Source organism: Drosophila eugracilis, unplaced genomic scaffold (assembly GCF_018153835.1).
Source record: "Drosophila eugracilis isolate 14026-0451.02 unplaced genomic scaffold, ASM1815383v1 contig_90, whole genome shotgun sequence".
Taxonomy (NCBI): Eukaryota; Metazoa; Arthropoda; class Insecta; order Diptera; family Drosophilidae; genus Drosophila; species Drosophila eugracilis.
Window position 1 is genome coordinate 3,396,435 of NW_024573812.1, and position 22,432 is coordinate 3,418,866.

General features: G+C 38.2%; 1 protein-coding gene across 1 annotated transcript; it reads left to right on the top strand.

The window, feature by feature from the left end:
• The first annotated feature begins 645 nt into the window (after positions 1-645).
• On the top strand, positions 646-19,166 carry LOC108113335 (neuropeptide CCHamide-1 receptor). Its single transcript, XM_017223892.2, has 9 exons — positions 646-969; positions 11,377-11,895; positions 14,136-14,362; positions 14,526-14,629; positions 14,684-14,893; positions 15,941-16,044; positions 16,573-16,710; positions 17,995-18,141; positions 18,222-19,166. The coding sequence occupies exons 2-9, from the start codon at positions 11,549-11,551 to the stop codon at positions 18,433-18,435; spliced, it is 1,491 nt and encodes a 496-aa protein (XP_017079381.1). The 5' UTR covers positions 646-969; positions 11,377-11,548; the 3' UTR covers positions 18,436-19,166.
• The last annotated feature ends 3,266 nt before the right edge of the window (positions 19,167-22,432 follow it).

Consider the following 22,432-nt stretch of genomic DNA (forward strand, 5'->3'; position numbering starts at 1 on the left):
GGAGTATTTGGTTTGCTATATCTGTATTACCTGAGACTTTTCTTCTTAGGGCTTTTAATTCGTTAGATAAATACACCGATTTTATAAAGAAAGGTTTAGTATTTGTCGAAATTTTTTTTATAACACTTCAAAACAGTGACAACTTTCAAAGTGACACAAGTAAATCCATCTCTAAGAGAGTCACTGTCACTTCTAGAAGAGAGAGTTTGCATATATCGATAGGTAAAAGCCGGTAATGTATCGAATGCTAGAATTTATCGATATTAAGTTGGCCGAATGGCGGTTAGTTTCAAACTGTGGTGTTAAGTTCGGAGCCGTAGCTTAACACTTAAAACCTAAAACTATATTAATAACAATAACTCCCCAAAATAAAAACATATTTAGCATTTTAAAACAGTGATCAGAGTCAGGTTGGAGATAAGTTTATTGGCAAAACTGTTTCAACATTTCTGTCAGCAACATGTTGCTGCGCTTGCGTACAAAAGAGCCGGCATTTCAGAATCAAACAGAGCGGGGTTCCCTTTTTGGCGCCCCCAACCAATCTCCGGATCAATTGTGTGCGTATGGGTGTTTTTGGCCAGACCAACATGCAGTCAGGCAGCCAGGGAAAGGCAAAACCAAACCAAACGTTTTCGCGCGCGCCAACAAGTCGCATGCGTTCTCTGCTCCTCTGCTCTGACGGACAGTTCAAGTTCAAAAACAGAATTTTTCGGATGTGCTCTGCGATTTGCTAGCGTTGACGCCAATATCCGGCGATAGCGTTTCAAGTGTTTTTGGCCCGCAAAAAAAGAATTCAATAAATTCATTTAAATTCTTCCCGTGTGTGTTGTTGTGCTGTGCCATTGCGGGTGTAAACAAAATTTGGCCCAAGTGTGCGGTGTGTGTGGCATGTGCTCATCCTGTTTAAGTGGCATCCTAAATGTGATGCCTGGAATCGCTTGAAAACACGGAAAACACTTTAACGCAAATGTAAGCATAATAAATAATAACTGCAGATTGATGTAAATATGTTTATCTGGCGTGTCGGAAATGGCATATTAAGAATTTGATCGCTTAATCTCGCGTAATCGCATTTTCCTGACTTTCTGGCAGCTGACATTTGAGAGTACATATGGTTGCCTTATTATCCCGAAATTGATGGGAACTCCATAAATCTACTGTCCGCCTATCGGAATTTGAATCTGTAAAAAGCCCGTGAAAAAATACGATTTTCCGACACTTGACTGCTCCTAAACTGCAGTTGCACTCGTAAATTGTGAGTGTGAGGGGGTTGGGGAAAAAAGCTTATATGCATTTACATCCAAATCGACAAAAACAGGCCCGCTTTCCTGGGCTTCTGTTTCTGTTTCCGTTACGCTTTTGTGCTGTTTATTTTGCTTCCGTTTTCCGTTTGCATACGGCTTGTGCTGCCCTATAAATCCTGAATATGGGTTGGAAATTTTCAAAACCGACCCCTGAATCGGACCATAGAAATTTCCATTTTAATTCAATTTTCGCCCTTGCATGCTGATAGATTTCCTGTTGATTGAATTCCTTGTTGGATTGCGTAATTTCAATGAATAATTCTGGATAACGGTAATGTTTGCTAACATTCTGAATAGGTTTTTGTTGACCCCGTAAAGTTGCGTTTGTTTTTAATTAATTTTGAATAAAATTTTACACAAGGAAAATCAGTTGTTTTAGTTGAATATTCCTATGAATGGTCTCTTAAATATAAATTGTAAATGTATATTTAAAACTGCTTAAATTTCCTTCTTTTTTAAATTTGAACTTCACTTTTTAGCCCCTTCTTAAAATAGGAATAAGTGAATTTATGAAAATGGAATAAATCGTGTTAAAAAATTAATTAGACTTTCTTTTAACTTGAATTCCCTGTTAAGAAGAAAAAGATCTCATCGTTTTTCTCCATGTACTATAAAAATTGCGTGCATACCATTTTAATTTAGTATATGCAACCATAAAGGTTTCAGTCGCAACCAGAATCTTGAGCTCATGTTTTATTCGGGATTTGGGTAACACCCTTTTCATGCTGCAACTGCTTGGCCGCAAACGAAAAACTCCCAAGTTAATGAAAAACCAGGGAAAACCTTAAAACAACACAAACCGAAGGACAGGCACTAGAAAACACACAGAAATAAGTGAAAATTGCAGGGGAGGAGATGGAAATGGAGGCGGAAAACCCAAAAGTGCATCGAATGCGCGTGCCATTTATTACTTTTTGGCAGCTGGAGGAGCTAACTGCCCGGCTTAAAAGTGCCATTAACATAAGCCGGCACGATCGGGAAAACTTGTGAGGTAGAAAAAACGAAAACTGCAGGATTATGGAAAATTTACGTTGCCTTTTTGGCCCACTCGCTGAATCGCTTGTCTATCTGTCTGGCAATCTAAATATAAATCAATGGGGCGTGCTTCTGGACACAATCCGTCCATCCAGTCAGTCCATTGAGTAAGTTTGTTTACAATTAGCCGACGCGACAGCATTAAACAAAAACGATGTCGACGAGCGCATATAAACAAAAAAAAGAAGCCCGATTAGATTTTACAGGAACATATGTGTGAAATTTCGTGAATGTTATTTTCTTCGATGGATTGATTTAAGGTGTCTACAAAATTTAACAATAACCTGCACATTGCCAAATTTTCGTTGGCAAAACTTACGGGAAACCAAAAGTAAATAGCCAAAAGCAGCGTGAAAGTAAATACATTTTACATTCTCGATTTATTGGCTGCTTGCTTATCTGTGAAAAGTTCAATTAAAGGCCAAGTTTATACATTATTTAGCAGGCGCCGGAAAACGCATTTAAGGGATAAATATACAAATGAACAAGGGAAAGCGCTTAGATAAGGTCTTTATTTCCCTACAGAAGTCCAACCTATAAACATGTTTATTACACGATATTTATGTATTTGGGTTACCTTTGATTTATGCTGCCAAGCGATTTGATATGCATCTTCCGCTTTTGTTCTTCCCTTTTGGTTTTCCCGGAAAACCCAGAAAACCGCACCCAGTTCGAAATCCCCACCCATTATTATCCCTCAACCTTCGAGGTCGCTGTGGTGGATCTGTTGGATAAGACAAACTAATTTCGCCCGGCTAATACATACGAATGACAGCCATTTAATTTCTATGAGTCATAAATTTTTATAATGCGCATACGCCGGGTGTTCGCTTCGCAGTCGGAGCTGAAAGTAAAGCGTTAAACAATTGCAACTTATTAGGTAGAAATAAAAGCTGGAATCTTACCTACAGGCACACACATTTGTGTTTGCAGTTAATCAAGGGAGAAAGAAAAGCGTAGAAGAAAACTCTCGGCGAACTTAAATTGAAATGTAAGATAGTTCTCATTCCCTTTGTTTTAGTTTGGAAAAACTTCGTTTTTAGCCAAGCAAAACACGTCGTCCGATGATTTTGTTTGCCTGACACTTCAAGTGTCTGAGTCTAAGGGGTACAAAACTGTCATTTCTGCCAGGAATGGAATCTAACATCTCAGATGGAAGTTCTTATTTGTTTTTCGGAGAGGGAGGCGGGGTAGAGATCATCCCAATAGCAAAGCCAATCACCACAAAACACCCGAGTAATGATGCGGAACTTTTCAAGTGCCTTTGTCTCTCACTCACTTCTGGCCTTTCCATTCACTTTTCTTCGGCTTTTGTTCGAAGGATTCTGGACATTGACAGTCTTGTCGTCGGCCTGATTCAAATCTTATCCTGGAAAAAGTTATTAGGCAAATGGCTTAGATGTCTGCGAGTATCTGCAAATGGCAAATGATTTAATTGCCAAGGCATGTTAAAGGGAAGTTCTTTAAGAGGAGAAATAAACTTTGTTAGATAGATGAATTGCTAAAAGGTTGTTAATGGTTAAAATGTGTTGTTTTCAAAAAATTGAAATATATATCAGTCTTGCTGTATATATTTTAAGGATTCCCTGCTTCTTACCCATAAAGCAACTGACACAAGCTTATAGAAAAATACTGCTTTACCCCTAGCAAAGTGCATATCAAACCCCTTGATTGGGATTAACCCCTTGCCAATCCAGAGAGTGCATCGCCGTTTAGCCAAGTTGAAAGCCAGACCAATGCAATTAGCATTATTAGGTTTGTGCGTAACACGAAACCGCAATTCCCGCTTTGAACAAACGTTGAATTTTAAATGGTTTTTTTTTCTCCGTATTTCCGAGTTTTTCCCGCTGCCTTTCCAGCTTATGAAATGCTAAAAGTTATGCATATTTGTACTTGTTTGTACCATCTCATTAATTAAGTAACTGAAAGGCAAACAGACGTTTTTAATACTATCGCCTCGAGCTGCTCTTGGGAGGAGCATTGCTGATAGCCAACACGCTCGGAATTAATTAATGCTGAGCGACCTTTCCTTTGCTTTTGCTTTTCCGCTAATATGGAAAGTGTGCGTTGTCTTAGCTCTTGGCTTTTGGCTTCGAAGTAATTTATTGTTTTGTTTTCTTGGGAAATTGAATTTTGGTTTTCAATTGAAGGGCTTAGAAATCTGGAGATTAATGCTAACAGCCTTGATTAGCATTTCGCTTAAAGGTAATCTTATAATGAGGAATTTAAGTTTTGAAATGATTATTCCTTAAATGGATTTTGAGATATAAGCGATTAAGGAAATAAAATAAATTAGAATATTGGCTCAGAGTACCTGATCTAATTATCTCAATCAGTCACGTGCGATGAATACTTTGTTCTGACGAAATCACTTCACTGAAAATCAACAAGCTGGAAATGAATCGCAGGAAAATGATTAAAATTGCATAAGCAAAACTGAATTTGCCGCATTTTTCACGAGTGAGAAAGCCCGGCACCATTTTCCATTTATTTTCCACATTTAATGAGCTCGCCGAGGGGTAGAAGTTAGCACCTCATGTAAGCTGTCATGTAATTTAATATGAGGCGCCTTCTCATGACACCGATACCAGGACGTCAGTATGCCAGGACCCAGTGCACAGGGCGAAGGACCAAGAAATGGGCAACACCCCAACCAATTAACTGTGGGCCATTGTGCACAAAATGGCCCGTGACAGGGCGAAATGCCGAAAGCCGGGCCAAAAACAGGCAAGTCTGTGGGGCGGGAGACAAATTACAAAATGAAAATGATATATGTGCTGATGTCTGGATGGGAGGCGGGTTGGGTCGGCAGGATGGATTGAGGTATAAGTGCGGCGTGTCCGTCAGTCAGTCAAATTTATGTGTCGACACCACGCCCCCAACCCCCGAAATCCCTCTGGTCCAACAGCTGTTTGCTGAATAATGAAGCTGCTCTACGTCCCATCAAAGAAATGTCAACAAAACTACGGAGAAAAACCAAGGAAAACCAAGCTAAAATTAAGATCTTTGAGGGGAAATGTTGAATTATGCAAAGTGCTAGGCGTTTAGGCGACAAAAAATAAAATTTAAATTAACGAGCAGCAGAGATGTAAGAGAAAAAAACCAATTGTCAGCTTGTGAAAAATTGAACGCAAATTACTTAAAGACGCCTGAAAGCAGACTACGACTTAAGGGCATGTTAGAGATTTGAAAGGGAAAATTTTTGTATTAAACAAGCAATTAATGGGCAATAAATCTTGCTTTTTATAGTTTTCTTTAAATTGTTAAATCAGTTTTCCTAATAACATCTACCCCTCTCAATAACTTCATTTAAATAAATCTCTTTGAAACAGTTTAATAAAGAGTATTTGACTTTCCCTTTGTGGAAAACATTTAAAATTCCTTTTTGTATTTTAAATTGTCACCCAGAGCTAGGAAAGCTTTTGTCCAGTCGACTTTATGTTTGCGACAACCATTACTCAAGTATATAAATCAAGTGTCGGACACTCCATTTATACGTGCGAAGTACACTTCTGCCTTCCCAAAAAAAAACAAAAACAAACAAATAAAAAACAAATAAAGAAAATAGCGAAACAAGACGAGAAATTGGCACTTTTTAGCGGGCAATTAGTCCTTCTAAACTGCAGAGCAGCCCCACGAAAACCCAGTGGGAAATGATTAACAGCCAAGTGGAAAAACCGAAAAAAGTAAAAGGCAATAAAAGATTTAATTAAAATGCCAGCAAAATTGGGAAAAATAAACTACCATTTGACTGTATAAAAACTCAAATATATCACATATCTACTCGAAAAATATTAAAAATGCCAGCTCATCAAATTTAACCAACTAAATTGGGTTGAGATGATGAGAGCTTGGCAAAGAACAGAAGTCGGAAAGTTTACTTATTTGCTGGCAAGTATGGCGTGCTTTAAAATGATATATATACATAGATATATGTATGTATATAGTTTGTACATGGAAAATAAATTGGTTCAGAGGGGCAGGTGCACTGGGAGGAAATGGGAAAGATTAGATAAGAACTTTGTAGTGTAAGAAAGGGTTACTAAAAAGGCATTTGAAGTAATTTTAAAATTCTTATAAATTCTATTAACAACAGTTAAAACTATGTACATAACACTAAATATTTTACCTAATAAAATATTATATTTTAAAACTAATAACAAAACTTAGTAATCATAGGTAAAATTGAGTTTTTCCTACAATTTGATTTAAAAACTATAGTTAATTCGGTAAAATTCAACATTTCTTAATATATACTTTCCAAAACAATTATATAACAGTATAGTTCTCAGTGTCTCATATGTAAAATAGTTGTCAGACAATTGGAAATTGCTCTGCTGCCGACAAAGTTTTTATTCACAGACATAGTAATGCACTCTAATTGCATGAAGCCGGTCGAAAAATCTAATTGCGATGTCGGCGATCCAACTGCTTATTAGGGGATATGTCTACATGAGGGTATACATCCAGTTTGTAATTTAAACTTCTTTTTCTCTTTCTCATTTTTGCCGCATTGATTGGACCGGACCGCACCCACTTTTCCCATGGCATAGCGCACTTATCCGGGCCCGGTTTTTATTACATTTTTCAGCTCAAAAATGTTAACACTGCCCTCCTGGTTTTTCTCCATTGACAATCGATTTTCGGTGTGGAGGGGTAAATTGTTTCCTTTAGCCAGACTGCAGGCGAAGGAAAATTTCATAAAAATAATGGTTACGCGCGATTACATAAATAATTTATCTAGATAATGACACTCGAAATCCCCCCTTAACGTTTATGGCTTTATTTTAAACTTCCCTCTATCATAACCCCGCCACCATTAAGTGCGAATTGGTAAAACGATTTTCATAAATATGACAAAAAATGAAAATAATATATTAATATAACTGATGTGGAGAAATCCGGCGAAATGGAAAAAAATTAAATCCAACTATGACAACGAATTCCGATGGCTTATGAGATGCTTAAATTGGATTTTTTATCGCAGCTCTTTAGTGGTTTATGCTCTTCAGGGCTTTATGTTCGAACATGCGGGCATTTGGGGACACTTATATATCCATTATCCCGTCTGGCATTTCAAGGCGATGCCATTAAACTTTGCATTAAGAACTGAAAAAGCAAATAGACTGAATATCAGAATCAAAAAATTGCTGAGCTATTCATAGGTTTAACGCTTTCCCCCTGAAAAACAAATGATGGAAAATCGTATTTTCCTTTCATTATATTTGCATAAATAAATAAAAACCAGGCAACCGGGTATTCAATTACATGCGGCAAAACAAATGGCCAATCGCAAATCTTTTTCGCTAAAGCCTGCGTGTCTCTTTTTCCCAGGCATATTTCATATGAAAAACACTGGAAAATTCTCACACAACAATTGAAAAATGGTACCAGGGGGATTCTACTTTCTGTGTTTTTTTTTTATTATGGGGGGAATATTAGTTGGGGCGCGTTATTTATTCACAACATTCGTGTGTGGCTGCGAATTCCTGGGTGCCCTTTGTCCCCAAAAACAATCCCGACTTAACTGCATTTATTATGAGACGCACTAAGTCCCCAACGACTGGCAGATAAGATTCTCCTTCTCCTGCCGCCGGTTTTCGTTTCGATTCCCGAACGGTTTGGTTGCCAACGTGGGACGACTGTTTGCCTGGTGATAAAATGTTGCCACTGGGTTAGGCCAGCACCTATATATTATATATATATAATATGTATGTAGGTGTATGTAGGGATGTGCCAACGATTCACATGGATTTTGGGATCCGAGTGCGACGCATTTTAAGTGGCGTGTGTCCGCTGCTGAACTACTGATAAATTGCATTGATTTATCAAACGCACTCATGAGCATGTAGTCACAAATATAACAACTAACTATGGGAGGGTGGAGATACTAAGGGTGTAATAGGTATACTGGATATAGGAAGGTTTAAAATGGTATCTATCCAACCTTTAACTGTGAGATGAACAGAGATGAAACCCATTATCCATCATTCAAATCCACCTAAAGAATATCTTAGAAGCATTTCTTGGCAATATATTGCTAATATAACTGATTAAAAAAGATGTTTAAGATCTATGACCTCATTATTAATCAAATATTCCTAAGTTTACACCATCTAGATGACTTCCAACTGAGTTCAAGATACTTTCCCCTTATCAAACCGCATTTGGAGGGTACGAAATAAAGGGAAATCAATTCGTTGGGAGTCCATAAATATTTTGACATCCAGATGGTCACCAGATAAGCGGACTTCTGCCGGCCATTGGCTGTCATAAATCACGACACTTCCCTGTGAAGTTGTTTTTGTCGCTCTTTTTGTTGTTGTCCTTTTTTTTTGTTGCTGTGGTGAAGCGATGTAAGCCAGTTATTGATATAGGCTAACAGGTTTATTTGTCGGCCTAATGGCAGCGAGCCCAAAATAGATCAATTTTCGTTAGAGCCATGAATATTTATGGCGTCGAATTAGTTGTTATGCGTTGTACTTTAAAGGGAATAATTTATCATCACTTGGCCTAGTCAGTGTCAAAATTCAATTAGCTAAGTGTTGTACAAATAAACCTGACCGCATTGCTAGACCCTAGTACACCACCCACAGCCACCCACTTGTGTTAACATTCAGTTAACAAATTAATTACGCTGGCCAGCAAACAATGCGTTCAGTGTTGACATTTCAACAGGCTCATCAGATGTTTTTTTGTTGAAATATTTTAGCCATTTTCCTCTTTTTGCTTGGAATTACTTAATTAGTTCGCCTTTGTTCTCGGAGTTCATTTACATTTCGGGTATTTGCCAGATTCAGCAGCTCAATTTTTGGCGATCCACGGGAAGCCCTTCAAGAAGGTCAACAATGGAGAACTTAATTCAATTCGAGTTACTCCAAGTGCAGGAATTTCTGCGAAGTCCTAGAAAATAACGAGCTGGAAAATATAAAATAGCAACGGCCATTCAATTCGAGATGAAAAGTTCTTGAAAACCAAAAGGGGCAACGAATAGGTATTCATAAAAAATTCAATTTGTTAAATTATGAACCAGTCGGGGTTGTAAATCAAAAGTAATTAAGTATAAAATTAACTGTATAAATATGTATTTATTATTATTTAAGCTTTTTTCTCATCTTTTTTTATGAATAATTCACTAAATACTGAATATTACTCATACGCCACCAGTGCCCGCCTCACATTGTTTGGCCAGTTTCAATTTCCCTTTGCATCAATATGTTTTTTATGTTCTACGCAATTACCCAGCAGCGGATTACGATCATAAATTCATTAAAAATCAATTACATTTATTAACTAGCAGCAACAGCAGCGGGCGATGGGATAATAATTTCCCAGAATTGCAAAACAAAAACTACAAAGTCTCGAACTATCTTGAAGAAGAAATCAAGAAGTTCTGCTTCTAGTTTACCTGACTTGGCCAAGACAAGACAGGGCATTTTCGCTGAAAAGTTTTCCCAATTGATTTTGCCACAAGTTTGCTTAATTAGTTTCCCCCTAAGATCGAATTACTAGCACTTTGTCTATCAAATTGAACGTAAACTGACATCAGTATGTGAAAGTAAGAAAGCGTAAGTTCTTGAGGAAACAAAATTTAATGCTCTGGGGAAAAGTGAAAACTCTTCATGCATATTTTCCCCTCAACAGCAAAACACAGCAGTTTGCCAACTTTGTGGCTAACGCCTCTCTCCTTGTGTTAGTTTATGCAAATTGTATTTATGCATTCATACGGATTTGATTTTAAGGCATCTGTTTTTACAGTTTCTCCATCATATTTTCGATGGCATCCGTAGCTCAGAGCTTTATGCATCACGGGAAAGGAAAGTGGTGAGAGTGCTGGAGGAGATTTTACGGATTTGTCGGGATGTTTACATTCACCTGGCTACGAAGCTTTGCTGGCTGGGAAGGCAGACCATTCATATTTTTATTACAAAGGAATGACAGCCTGGGTGAAGAAAAAAAAGAAAGAAGGAAAAGGAAAAGCTGAACGCAAAGATTTCAATTACGCAGAGTTTTCCTCCTGCTAGCTGGTTCCTGTTGTTGCTGTCCAAGTCATTGAAGTTTCCTCGGGCGTCAGTTACATTTTATGAGTCACTGTGCCAAGGATGTGTGTGTGTGTGTATATGAGGATATGTGGTTAATGGCTGGAAATGTAATGACAGGATATGCATTCCTTGAAGTGTCGGTTGGGGGGTGGTGGTGGCAGGATGGCCAAGGAGCAACACCATCAAGTTGATAAGAAATTCCACGCTAATGTCATAAATCTGTAACATAAAGCTCTCCTTTCTTGTGGCCTGATTTTCCCTGTGTTTTCCCCCTCTTCTCATCACTTCTCTTCACACATTTCAGATCTCTCAGTTTTAATGGAAAGTTGGCACGTGTTTTAGGGAAACTTTCGAAAAGGGAATGCCAAATTAGGCAGCTGAAGGGTAAAGTTGAATTAGGCAAAAAGAGGGATTCATTCTGGTGGAATAGCAAATGTGCATCTATGATGCAATTATCCAGTTAGGAGAACAAATGCATTTCAATTTCAAATGGAATAAATCAAACAATGTTGGAGGGCATTAAAGGTTAGATATTAAACTAAGCACGAAGCGCAGAAATAACTTGTATTTCAATTTATTTTCCCAATTTTCAGCTACAGAAATCAACAATTAGAACCCAAAACATTGCACAATTTATAAACAAAACATGCAGTAAACTCTTTCTATTAAAGTTTCATTTAGGGCTTGCATTTTCCAGTTGCAACATTCAAGTTTGCCATGGAATCCATAGAAATTTGTTAGCTAGAAAAACGAAAACCAATATATTTATTCCTAAGTAAATATGTGCATTTTGCCAACCATAAAAGTAAACAAATACAAGTTGATTCAACCATTTAATGGCATTGAAAATATGTACAAACTATTTGGGCTATTGGCCAGCTAGAATTTAAGACCGAATGAATGAGTTTTCCTGCAGAGCCATTAAAGCAAAACCAAAAGTAAATTGAATCAATTTCATGCAGCAAACTTTATTGTTTTATCTTTTCCATTTGCAGCTGAAACCAAATTGAATGCAAAAATGCAGCAGGCAACGAGCCGTGAAGGAATCAAATTAATCATGTTGGCTTAAACAATTTCCGTTTTGTTGGCCAAGAAACAGCATTAAACGAGACTAAATCGAGCAGAGTCAGCAGTGCCATCTACCGTTGGTAGAACTTTCCCCCTCAGATGATAACCAACTTGGTGAGCATGGAAACGGACTTAGACATGGACATTGGTTTGGAAATTTCGGGGGATAACCCGCCCTTACCCACACCGTTCAACGTCACTCCGGCTCTATGGGATCTAGCCATGATGGCCACGTCTACACAGTGGCCCCTCCTGGACTCCGGATCCACTGAGAACTTCAGTGAACTCACTGTCACCGAGACACCCTACGTGCCCTATGGACGACGACCGGAAACCTACATCGTGCCCATCCTCTTTGCCCTGATCTTCGTGGTCGGCGTCCTGGGCAATGGCACCCTGATTGTGGTCTTCCTCAGTGTGCGACAGATGCGGAATGTTCCAAACACGTGAGTGGCCTCGGGAGAAGTTTTACATAACTTTGGAAAAGCTGGGTTCAGGGTGGGTAGTTTTGGCTAGTAGTAGGTCATGTCTTAAACATATCCTAGATTAAAAGCAGCCTCAATTAGTTATCTTGGATATTTGTATAAGTTAGCACAAGATTTGTGTTATTAACTTTTCCCTCTTATAGCGAATCACTAAGTCGTTAGACCTTACTTCGACCCACCTTGTTAGAAAATGTCTTTTTGATTTACGAGCAACTTAAATTGAATTTAATTATATGCCACACGCCTGCCTGCGAAGAGTCTGGGCCAAATTATGCATGCAAAAGGCAAATGTCACGAGTTGGCCAAGAGCAATGCCAATGGAGCAATGCCGGAAAAGTGTCCTGCCCTCCAGTCGACCCGCAGCCATCAGAGCATCAGTTAATTAAGTGGCTTGCTGGGCCAGGGGAAATGCCAGTCGGTTTCTGGCGGCGACGATAATGGTAATGTTGTTACCGCCTCCGCCTGGAAATTGCTTAAAATTTCCCTTTCATGTAGAAAAGGGGAAAACATGTGCCCAAACCACATGCTCCTCCCACACACGCATACTCCTCCGATCGATTGGCAGCTGTTGATGTTTCCCCAGGCGAGCTACAAAATGGCATAACTAATTAGTCATGTCAGCGGGGCTGATTCCTGTGCAACATACGAGTATATGTATATATATATCTATATACATTGTGCCTCATAAATCAAGTTATTGTAGCAGGCTTACGAACTGAGATAAATATGATTTTGAGGCAGACAATAACCTTATGGGACTTACACGACCGAGATGTTGCCTACTTTCTGGGAAGCCAAAGTAATTCGTTAAAGGCGACTGAATACAAATTGCCGAAGCATTTTTGGGCCCAAAGGAAGCCATTTGCTAAATTGAAGCATTTAATGTTACAGTTTTCTCCTGATTGAAAGAGAAGTTATGGGTGATTTGACACGACTTTCCTTTGATTAAAGAGCTTCCTTAACAAAGAAAGGAAAGAACAGATTTGTACTTCAAAAGTCCTAAAGGTTATTCCTTAACTAACATATTCTTTATTTTGAAATATTTAATAGACTTTTAAAGTCACAAATGACTGACTGATAATTCCCTCAACAATCTCCTTGCCACATAAAATAAATAACTGAAACAGCACGGTTTCTAGTGGCAACATCTTGCTGTTGTCAAGATGTTTATTAGCGACACGAGTTCATCATTAAAGCGATGACCTTGACAAGAGAGGCAAATGCCACTGTGTGGCCCTTGCGGCTTGTGGCCAATTAAAACATTCCACTTTGTTGACGGAAGTGGTCAACGCGGTTGACCAAAGCTGTGCCACTTAAAGTCATATTGTTGTGGCACATGGACTAGTACATACCACAACTTAAATCCCTTCATGGCTACACACACAAAGCGTAGAAGTTGCAACCGTATAAACTGTGATACTGCAGGCAACACGATTTTGCATTAAGCTTGATTCACATAAAACTGGCAGACGAAAGGAAATGTCAACTGATCAAATTACGCTGAAATTGCATTTGCGTTCCCTGGATAAAAGCCAAGTTGGGTGCTTTAAAAGCCAAGTGCCTGGCCAGGAGACCACCAGAAGACTCTTATCGGCTTTGCCGGAGGGCCGCAAAAAGCGTAATTTGGTGTTGCATTTCCGACGGCCAGGCGAACGTGGCAAACAAAGTGCCACATGCAGCTTATTTATGGAAAGCGAAGAGGTTGGATAAAGTCGGAATTACTGCATGAGATCACGGAATGGAATTGCCACTGAGCGCCATTTATTCGTTGCCACATTCGCCTCAAGTGTTTGGTGGCAGCTGCCCCCCAGAAACAAAAACCAAAAAAATATAGTAAAATCCATCTTATATTCTTTTTTCGGGGCAACGAATAATTTACATTCCACTTAATAAGGCTTTTGCTAGATAAATCAATTTTAATGGTCATAGTATTAGCCCCAAGTCAGCAGCAATATATATATACAGATCCCTTAAAAGTTTGCCAAACATAAATCAACTTGGTGCCACATTTTTATCACACTTCAAGGACACGTGCTGGCCAAAATGAAAAGATGACTTAACCCCGCTGCAAAGTCAGCCTGTTTATCTCTGAAAAATGTAGCATAAATCTAGGGGCTTCCCCTTTCTTTACTCTCTCCTTGAGAGAGAGAAGCTCTCTTTAAGCTTCTGTTTAAATTTCATATAAAATTTGCTTCTTTCAGCTATATTTTATCACTGGCCCTGGCAGATCTACTGGTTATCATAACCACAGTGCCCCTGGCCTCCACGGTTTACACTGTCGAGTACTGGCCATATGGCAGTTTCCTCTGCAGTCTTTCGGAGTTTATGAAGGATGTTTCCATTGGGGTTTCCGTTTTTACACTAACTGCTTTATCGGGGGATCGCTATTTTGCTATTGTGGATCCTCTGAGGAAGTTTCATGCTCATGGTAAGTAGAGATTTGAGAGAAAACCATCTTTTCCCACTTTCCATATTCACTTTTCGTCTGAAAATAAAAACTTCTCTGCATATAATATGGATAAATATTATTATAAAATAAAAAAAATTAAATAACTATTTATTTAACCTATATTTCTTATACCTTCTTTCAGGAGGTGGTCGCCGGGCCACCAGGATGACCCTGGCCACAGCGGTTTCCATTTGGCTGCTGGCCATTCTCTGCGGATTGCCAGCCTTAATTGGTAGTAACCTGAAGGTAAGTTATCCATACATCCCTTTAAGGCCCACACTTACTTAACTTTTCTTTCAGCATCTTGGGATTAACGAGAAGTCGATTGTCATCTGCTATCCGTATCCGGAGGAGTGGGGCATCAACTACGCCAAGTCCATGGTTCTGCTGCACTTCCTGGTCTACTATGCCATTCCCCTGGTGATCATCGCCGTGTTCTACGTGCTCATTGCCCTCCATTTGATGTATTCGGCCAGTGTGCCAGGTGAAATTCAGGGAGCCGTTCGACAGGTAAGGTCAATATTCATTTTATGTTCTTTCTAAAAAGTATTCATAAGCATCTCCAATTGAAATCAATCATGGAGCCAACGCCGAAAAACACGAACAAAAAGTGGTAGCTTCATATAAGTGAATTACGAAGTTTTTCCACAACTATTTTCGCAAGTTTTGCTGTGCGGAAAAACTTTTGCCATTCAGTTGGGTGGCATAAAATATTCATACTAACTTGACCAGCACACACACTGAAATTCCAACTGAATTGCTGGGAAAGTCGAATAAATTGACGAACTTTTTAGAGGTTTAAAAAGCATGTGTTCCTCATCAATAAGTATTTTTTATGCCTGCTGTCGCAGTGGGAATATTCTATGAAATGGTATACATTTCAAGAGAAAAGTGTTTCGTTTTGTATTTCCAGTTCGTTAAAAGTTTTCCACTTGCTTTTGTTTGCCAAGAAACCTTTTGTCTTCTTGCCTTATGCAATTGTCTTTGAGCCAGAGTCGGTTTCTGGCAAAAGGTTTTAACCTTTCCTAGGAAAAACATATTTCATGGTTTCTGATATTAAATGTTTAAATTTTAAGTAATGTTAAATTTTGTTTCTCCTATTTTTTCAACATTGATTGGTTTGCACTTCTTTAATTTTCCTTCAGGTCCTTAGAAGTTTTCAGTTTTTTTTTCTTTATGAACAAACTTTTTCGAGCTTCCTTTTCTCAATTGTCTGTGACTTTTGTGTGATTTTTCTTTACCAGATGCTCGACTTCATAAGGACAATAAAAATGTTATGGTCTTTAAGTTCCCATTGTAGAAGTATTCAATATTTAAGCTAGAAAAAGATAAAGGTGTTTAATTTGCAAGAGTTTAAAGTTCACTTAAAAAGCAAGATATTAACTAAAAGGGAAAGTCATGGCCGTTTCAAGGGTTAATTTGTGGCACGAAAAGAGTCCTTTCAAAGATTTAACTTTAGTATATAAAAAACATAATCATAAACTTTGTTTTCCTTCGTTATCCCTTACTTAAAACCATTTAGCATAACTTCTTGCTTCCTGTTTAAATCTCTTCCAGGTTCGAGCCCGACGCAAGGTGGCCGTTACTGTCCTGGCCTTCGTTGTCATCTTTGGCATTTGCTTTCTGCCCTATCACGTATTCTTCCTCTGGTTCTATTTCTGGTGAGTGCTCCGTATTCCCCTTGATTTTGATCCTCTCCCTGCTCCTTCTCCCATGAAACGGGTACTGCTAAACTGGGTGGAATGCTCATGAATGAATGGATGGAAAGTCAATTTGTCAAGCGGATAAAAGGCAACCTGCCAGCAGCAAAGGATATATATGTAGTACGCGTATGTATGGCTCGATCCTGTCCACAAAGGAGTTCTGCGTATGAGTAATGTTGTTGCCATTTGCCCGACACTTGCTCGCCTGGGATGCTGGACAATCAATTTCCCCCTGATATCTCCATTATGGGTGCTTTGCTGATGTTTGTTTGCGTTATTTTAAGGGGTATTAAGTAGGGTAAAGGGGTATGTTGTTTTTTGAACAATTGGTGTATAAATCTTGGATTTATTTAGATGTGTTTAGAGACTAGAAGGCCAATTTACTTTCCATCTTTAACTTGAAGTTCAAAGAAATACTTAATACCCTTCCTTATCAAATAAGATATCTGATAGTCAACTTTTCCCCTTTCTCCCACATTCTTACAGGCCCACCGCCCAGGATGATTACAATGCCTTCTGGCATGTACTGCGCATCGTGGCCTACTGCATGTCCTTTGCCAATAGCTGCGCGAATCCCGTGGCTTTGTACTTCGTCAGCGGCGCCTTTCGCAAGCATTTCAATAGGTATTTGTTCGTTCACATCAATCCACCAGCCGCATAACAGCGCTACAGCATGATTAAACGGTACTCGCTAGTCGGTACGATAGTCGACTGTCGCTAGCTAGCAAATCAATAAACAAACTGTAGCCCCCTTAACTGTAAGCGTAAGCCAACTGCAATTTGTAACTCTCTTTCTAAACAAAACTCATGAAACTTTTGAAAAAAAAAAAAAGGAAAACATTTGACCAAACATGCGTGACTTGAAAGTTCACTTTGATTTTACCAAAAACAAACTTTTCAGCACAATAACATTCAGTAGTTTGTTTCGATGTCATTCTTTGGAAGTTGGTATATGCTTTGGTGTACTCTTTGTTTATTATATATTTTTGTTTATCTAAAAGTTATTTCCCAAGCGTATTTTTCTTTAATTTCATTTAAATTTTAATATTCATGACTGTCAATTTGAGAGCTCTACTCGTGTTGTGATAAAGAATGCTGGAATAATTATTGGTTGACAGATAAATCAGGAAAACGAATACAATTCGATTTGTTTTTAAAAGCTTTTTCATTAAAGGTTTAAAGATCTTATAACTATTGGCTAGCATATGGTGCTTCTGTTAGTTTTGTTTTCATTTTATTCTTTCTTTCTTTTTCTAATATTTTCTCAACTTGCAACAAACCGCTCTCAATGACCAATCGCACAATTTCCCCTTCCATATGAGTATCTGCTCTCAAATTGCAATCTGAAGTTATTTCTTGCCTCCGTTCGAGCTCGCAATGTGTCTGACTTCCACGCATGCACTGGGAGAAAAAATGCAGACTTAAGCTCGGAATTTATTTTGGAATTTTTTTTAATAATTTCTTTTTCAAATATTTCTGTGAATTGTAGTTAAATCTGTTTTTATTTCTTGAGAATTATTTTCCTATCCAAAGTGTCAAAGAAAAAGTCGCAAAAATCTGCAAGAACTAAACTTTCCTGTCTCTTAAAATATACTTTTTTTTACACATTTTTTAAATTAACATTTCGTTTCGTTGACTAATCGTTTTCCATTAACTTTCCTAAATATTTTAGATCAATACAATTTTTCTCTCATAATTTCCCCTTTAAGATTTCAATTTTCCCCTAGAGTTTTCTCTCACACTCTTAAATACAAACAAACACCTGATTTTCCTCTGTGTAAACACACACAAAACCCCATAGAAACTGTCACAAATGAATGAATTTCATGAAATATTTTTGTTTGACACGCGAATCTCGCTTGCTGCAACCCGCTTTTCCCGGCAACTTCATTCTATACCCACCGGCAGATATCTGTTCTGCCGCGGAGCAAGTGGACGGCGCAAGAAGCGCGGCCAGCACGACACCTTCTGCATGCACAGGGACACCTCGTTGACCAGCACCGCCTCGAAACGCTACCAGTCCCGCCACTCCTGCTACCAGAGCACCATCCGCAGGTGAGTTTTCACTCTGATTTCCAAATTTCCTTAACCCATCAATTAACAAAAAAAAAAAAAAAAACCAACACAATGGACAGCTGTCGCCTGCAGGAGACAACGATAACTACGCTGCCGAATGGCGGGGGGAACCAGAATGGAGCCCCCATTTCCGCCGTGGATTTGGCAATGCCCGTGGGCCAGGTGCCTGGTAACAATGAAGCACCACAGGGCTATGGGTTTTTGCCGCTCAACGAACTTGGCCAACAGAACCGCTCGCACCCACCAAAGTTCCAGGAGTCGCTATTGAACTGAAGTTCTAAGATGAAAAGGATTTAAACGGAGTTTACAGGAATTCAAGCAGACCTTTGCCATTGTATCCTTAGCACTCTTTGAAAATCAAAAGTTAAAGTACTTTAAGGGTAAAATTTTATATGATTTAAACTTAAATGTAATTTAAATACAATTTTTAGTAGATTATTAAGAAATACAGTAAATTAAAGAAGAAGTTTTCACTTTCTTGTTGATGGTTTAAATTGTAATTTAATTTGTAACAGATTGTTAAAACCAAAAACTTTGTTAAGTTTTTGCTTGGAAGTTGCCTTAAGTTTTCCATAGCATACTTTTCAGCAGACGTACCTATAAAAAATGTTAAATAGGCAAAATATTCCCTCATTTTGTTGCTAGAAATCTAAACTTAACTATTTTATAAAAATTAAAAATACGTGACTATTTCCAATACAAAAAAGGTTTTCCATAAAACAGCAGTTAAAAATGTTTAAAACTTTGCCATCGAAACAAAGTTACTAACTAACTTCCTAAACTGTAAATATACCAACCAATTTTGATGTCTTTTATCTGTGTCAAAGTCATAGAGATTAAGCTTATGAACTAAAGTATTGCAGCCGTGGCACGGCTCTAAGCTAAACAAACACTTTACGTATAAATTATTTTAAATGATTAAGTTAGCTAAAGCGTATTGAGTGCTCTTAAATGGAGACCCTAATCCACAGGAACTTTGTAAATACATTTTTATGTGCCAGCATATATACTATACATACTAGTTGAAAATAAATGTAAATTGTGCGTTAAAAACTTTGTTTCCATCTGTCTGCTGGTCGGAAAAGTCACTGAAAAACCGCAGAGTTGCTAGCAAGTCATGGAAATTTATGTGGAATTAAATAACAGAGGCGGCTAGCCAACTTTAAGGAGGTCTAAAAGAAAAAATTTTCACCCATCAGTAACAACATCAGCAGGCCGGTCGTGACCTGGGTAAAAGGAAAAGCTTCTCTGATCGGATGGGATGGTATTGGAAAACTCCCTGCGGTTCCTGGGCGCTCTGCATGGGACATTTTTTGGGGAGATTAATTGGTTTGGCCGCCGGCACAAAAAGGTGAAACCGTAGTGGAGTCACAACTTAATCTTATTCACTTCAAACAAATCGCTGTTTTTGGCTTGGAAAAACCATGAAACAGTCTTTCCATTTGTCTGCAGTATTAAAAAGCCATTTGTCTTTGAGTACAGAAACCCTTTGAATTATTTTAGGGTCCCAAATTGATCTCAAATCGAGATATGAATCGTGAATTTTTGTGACTTTTGGTAGGGGTTTTTCTTTGGCTTTTTCAGGGCACACTTTTTTTTGGCCAAAAGGCTGTTTTTAAATATAATCCTTTGTGGAAGTAAGTATTTTTAGCTGCTCTTTTGTATTACTATTTATTTTTAAGACGTTTCTAAGGGAGCAGCAAAAACAGGAAATTTAATCTTACCTTCGATTGCAAACAAATCAATGAATATCATGAACCAGCATTTACCGACTTTAATTACTTACAAATTTAATTTATCTTTGCTTGCCATTTAAATGTCTAAATTGAAACGCCCTTTTTGTCTCATTAGCTAGGACTTAAAATTAATAAACTCATAATGAAAACTTGTGTCTGATGATGATTTCTGTCGAACTTCATTGGATGCTCATAGCCCTACCCATAAAGCCACATTAACTTTTCATCTCGTTTCCAGAATCAATTTCCGGCCATTGGGAAGATGATTTCGTGGGCGCAAGTGCCATTGAAATGTGCCATCACGTCAATCAGCTTAAATCGGACGCCCATTTGAGCCATCATTGAGTGAAAGGCTTTTTCTTGGCTCTTTGCCTAGGATTTTGGCCACACAACAAATTCGACAGATACAGAAATTAAATTAACTCATGAAAATGTCGAGCGCGTCGAGGGCGTGCGTTGATCTGGCAGCTACGTGCCGAGGATTTGCCTTCAGGAATCCAGCGACTCCTTTTGCATGTCCCAGCCACAGAGGCGCTATCTTTATATTAGACATCAGCTATATATGTTTTATTTTTATTTTTTATTTTTTGGTACTTTTCTATTTATTTTTCCATCTTTTCGCTGCTCATTTTTAATAATCCAGCCAGTGCGGCATTTCAGAGACCACGTCAAGTTGTCATCAAGCCAAGTCGAGTGCTTATCCCGGCTTTATTAACTGTCCAAAGTGTTTGTCGCCCATTCTGCGGCTAGTCCTTTCCCTCGCTATCTTGACTTTATTTTTCTGTTTCACTCCTCTTTGGATCTTCCTTCAGGTTTCAGTTTTCCTGCTTTCTTTTTTTGCTGCTTATACTTTGTTATTTTTAGGTTTAGTCTGGCGGAAATTTAATTTTGGTTAAGTTGTGGAGGGAATTTTCTTGGTAAATTTGTGGTCACGAATTCTGGTCTAATTAGTTGCTATTGGTGAATGTTTACTAGACCAGTGATAGAATAAAGTAATTTAAGGAAGAGAAGTAATTGTATGTATTTTGAGAAGGTTTAAGCTAAAGGTATTCTCAGGTAAGAGAATAGCTAGTTTTTATAGCTAGAGACCAAAAGTAAAGTAAAAAAAAAGTAGGAAGTAGATAACCTTTAAAAAGATGTAAAAATCTACTTTCTCATTAGGAGAAAAGAGCTTATATGAGAACCTGCTTTACTAAGTTTAAAAATAAATATTTGTTACATTTACTTAACATATTTAACATAGAAAACTCTTTCTGTTTAAGAATAAAATGCCCAGCCAATGCTTCAGAAAATGAATCCATTTTATTTTAATCAACTTTAACCCCAATGAAACTGCGACTATATCAGATCAAGGCTTAAATACTTATCTCTGCGGAAATTTAAATTGAATATCAATTACCTTTTATTAATAGTTTATTTTATCTATCTTTATCTTTATTAAGTATCAATTACCTTTTATTAATAGTTTATCTCACCAAATCGATATAAATTTCAGCCAGGCTCATTTGTCAAGCCTTAAAGCTTTGTTTATAAATGATAAGCTGTCAGCACTTTAGCTTCTTTTAGTTAATATTTCCAATTTCCAGATGTTTGTCTCTCAGCATTTCAGGATATTAGCCAAATTTAAATCGCTTCCTAAGTTTATTCCGAACTCCCGCCAAATGGCATGACTTAATTTTATTGCCTTTCGTCAGACTTTATTTAGCCAATTAAATAGCCATAGGAAAGTGTGTGTTTAATTCAACAGTTCGTGGATAAGCGGCCATTAATATTAATTTAAGTGAGACAAGCGCCAAGTTTCTTGACACTTGAAAACCACAACGAGCACCGCCGCTACATGTGAATATAAAACAAAAATACAAACAAAAAGACAAACACGGCAATAGCAATAACAATAATAATGGCATGGCCTTAGAAGATATATGGTTTGGTTGGGGGTTTTCCTGGACTGGGAAACGGGGAAACATCGGCGTGGTAAATAAATAAAACGATTTTAGACGCTCTGAGCCGCTCATATGTAAACACCAAGTCCTCAAGGTGCAAAGCACAGGATCTTAACGGTATTTCTTGTGTGAAAAGTGGGTGGGTTTTCCAGGGGAGAGGAGGGCAGATGAATGTCGGAATTGGCGTGACGAAGGGTCCTTGCTAATCGTAAATTGCCTGGCATAGTACTAATCTACACATGCACACTCGTATATATACATATTAGGGGCATAAAAATTGGCACTCAATAAGCATGAGGGCACTTTTGGGCCACACTCAGACTCAGCTTTTCCTTCCGAATTTTCCACCTCCCTGCGCACGTCTACACTGTACACATACATGCATATGTTTTCTTCTTTCGTGGGCGTTCCTGTCGCCAAGAGGCTAGCATTTTTCTCGGCGACGCTGACGGCATAGTCTCGATGGTTATAGCTTACCAGGTTTATATCCCCTCACATCTGGCCATGCATTTTAAATGCCCAAATGGGATACAAATAATAATCATAAAAGGCCCATCGAATGGGTAAATATGTTAATGGCAGCTTGTGATG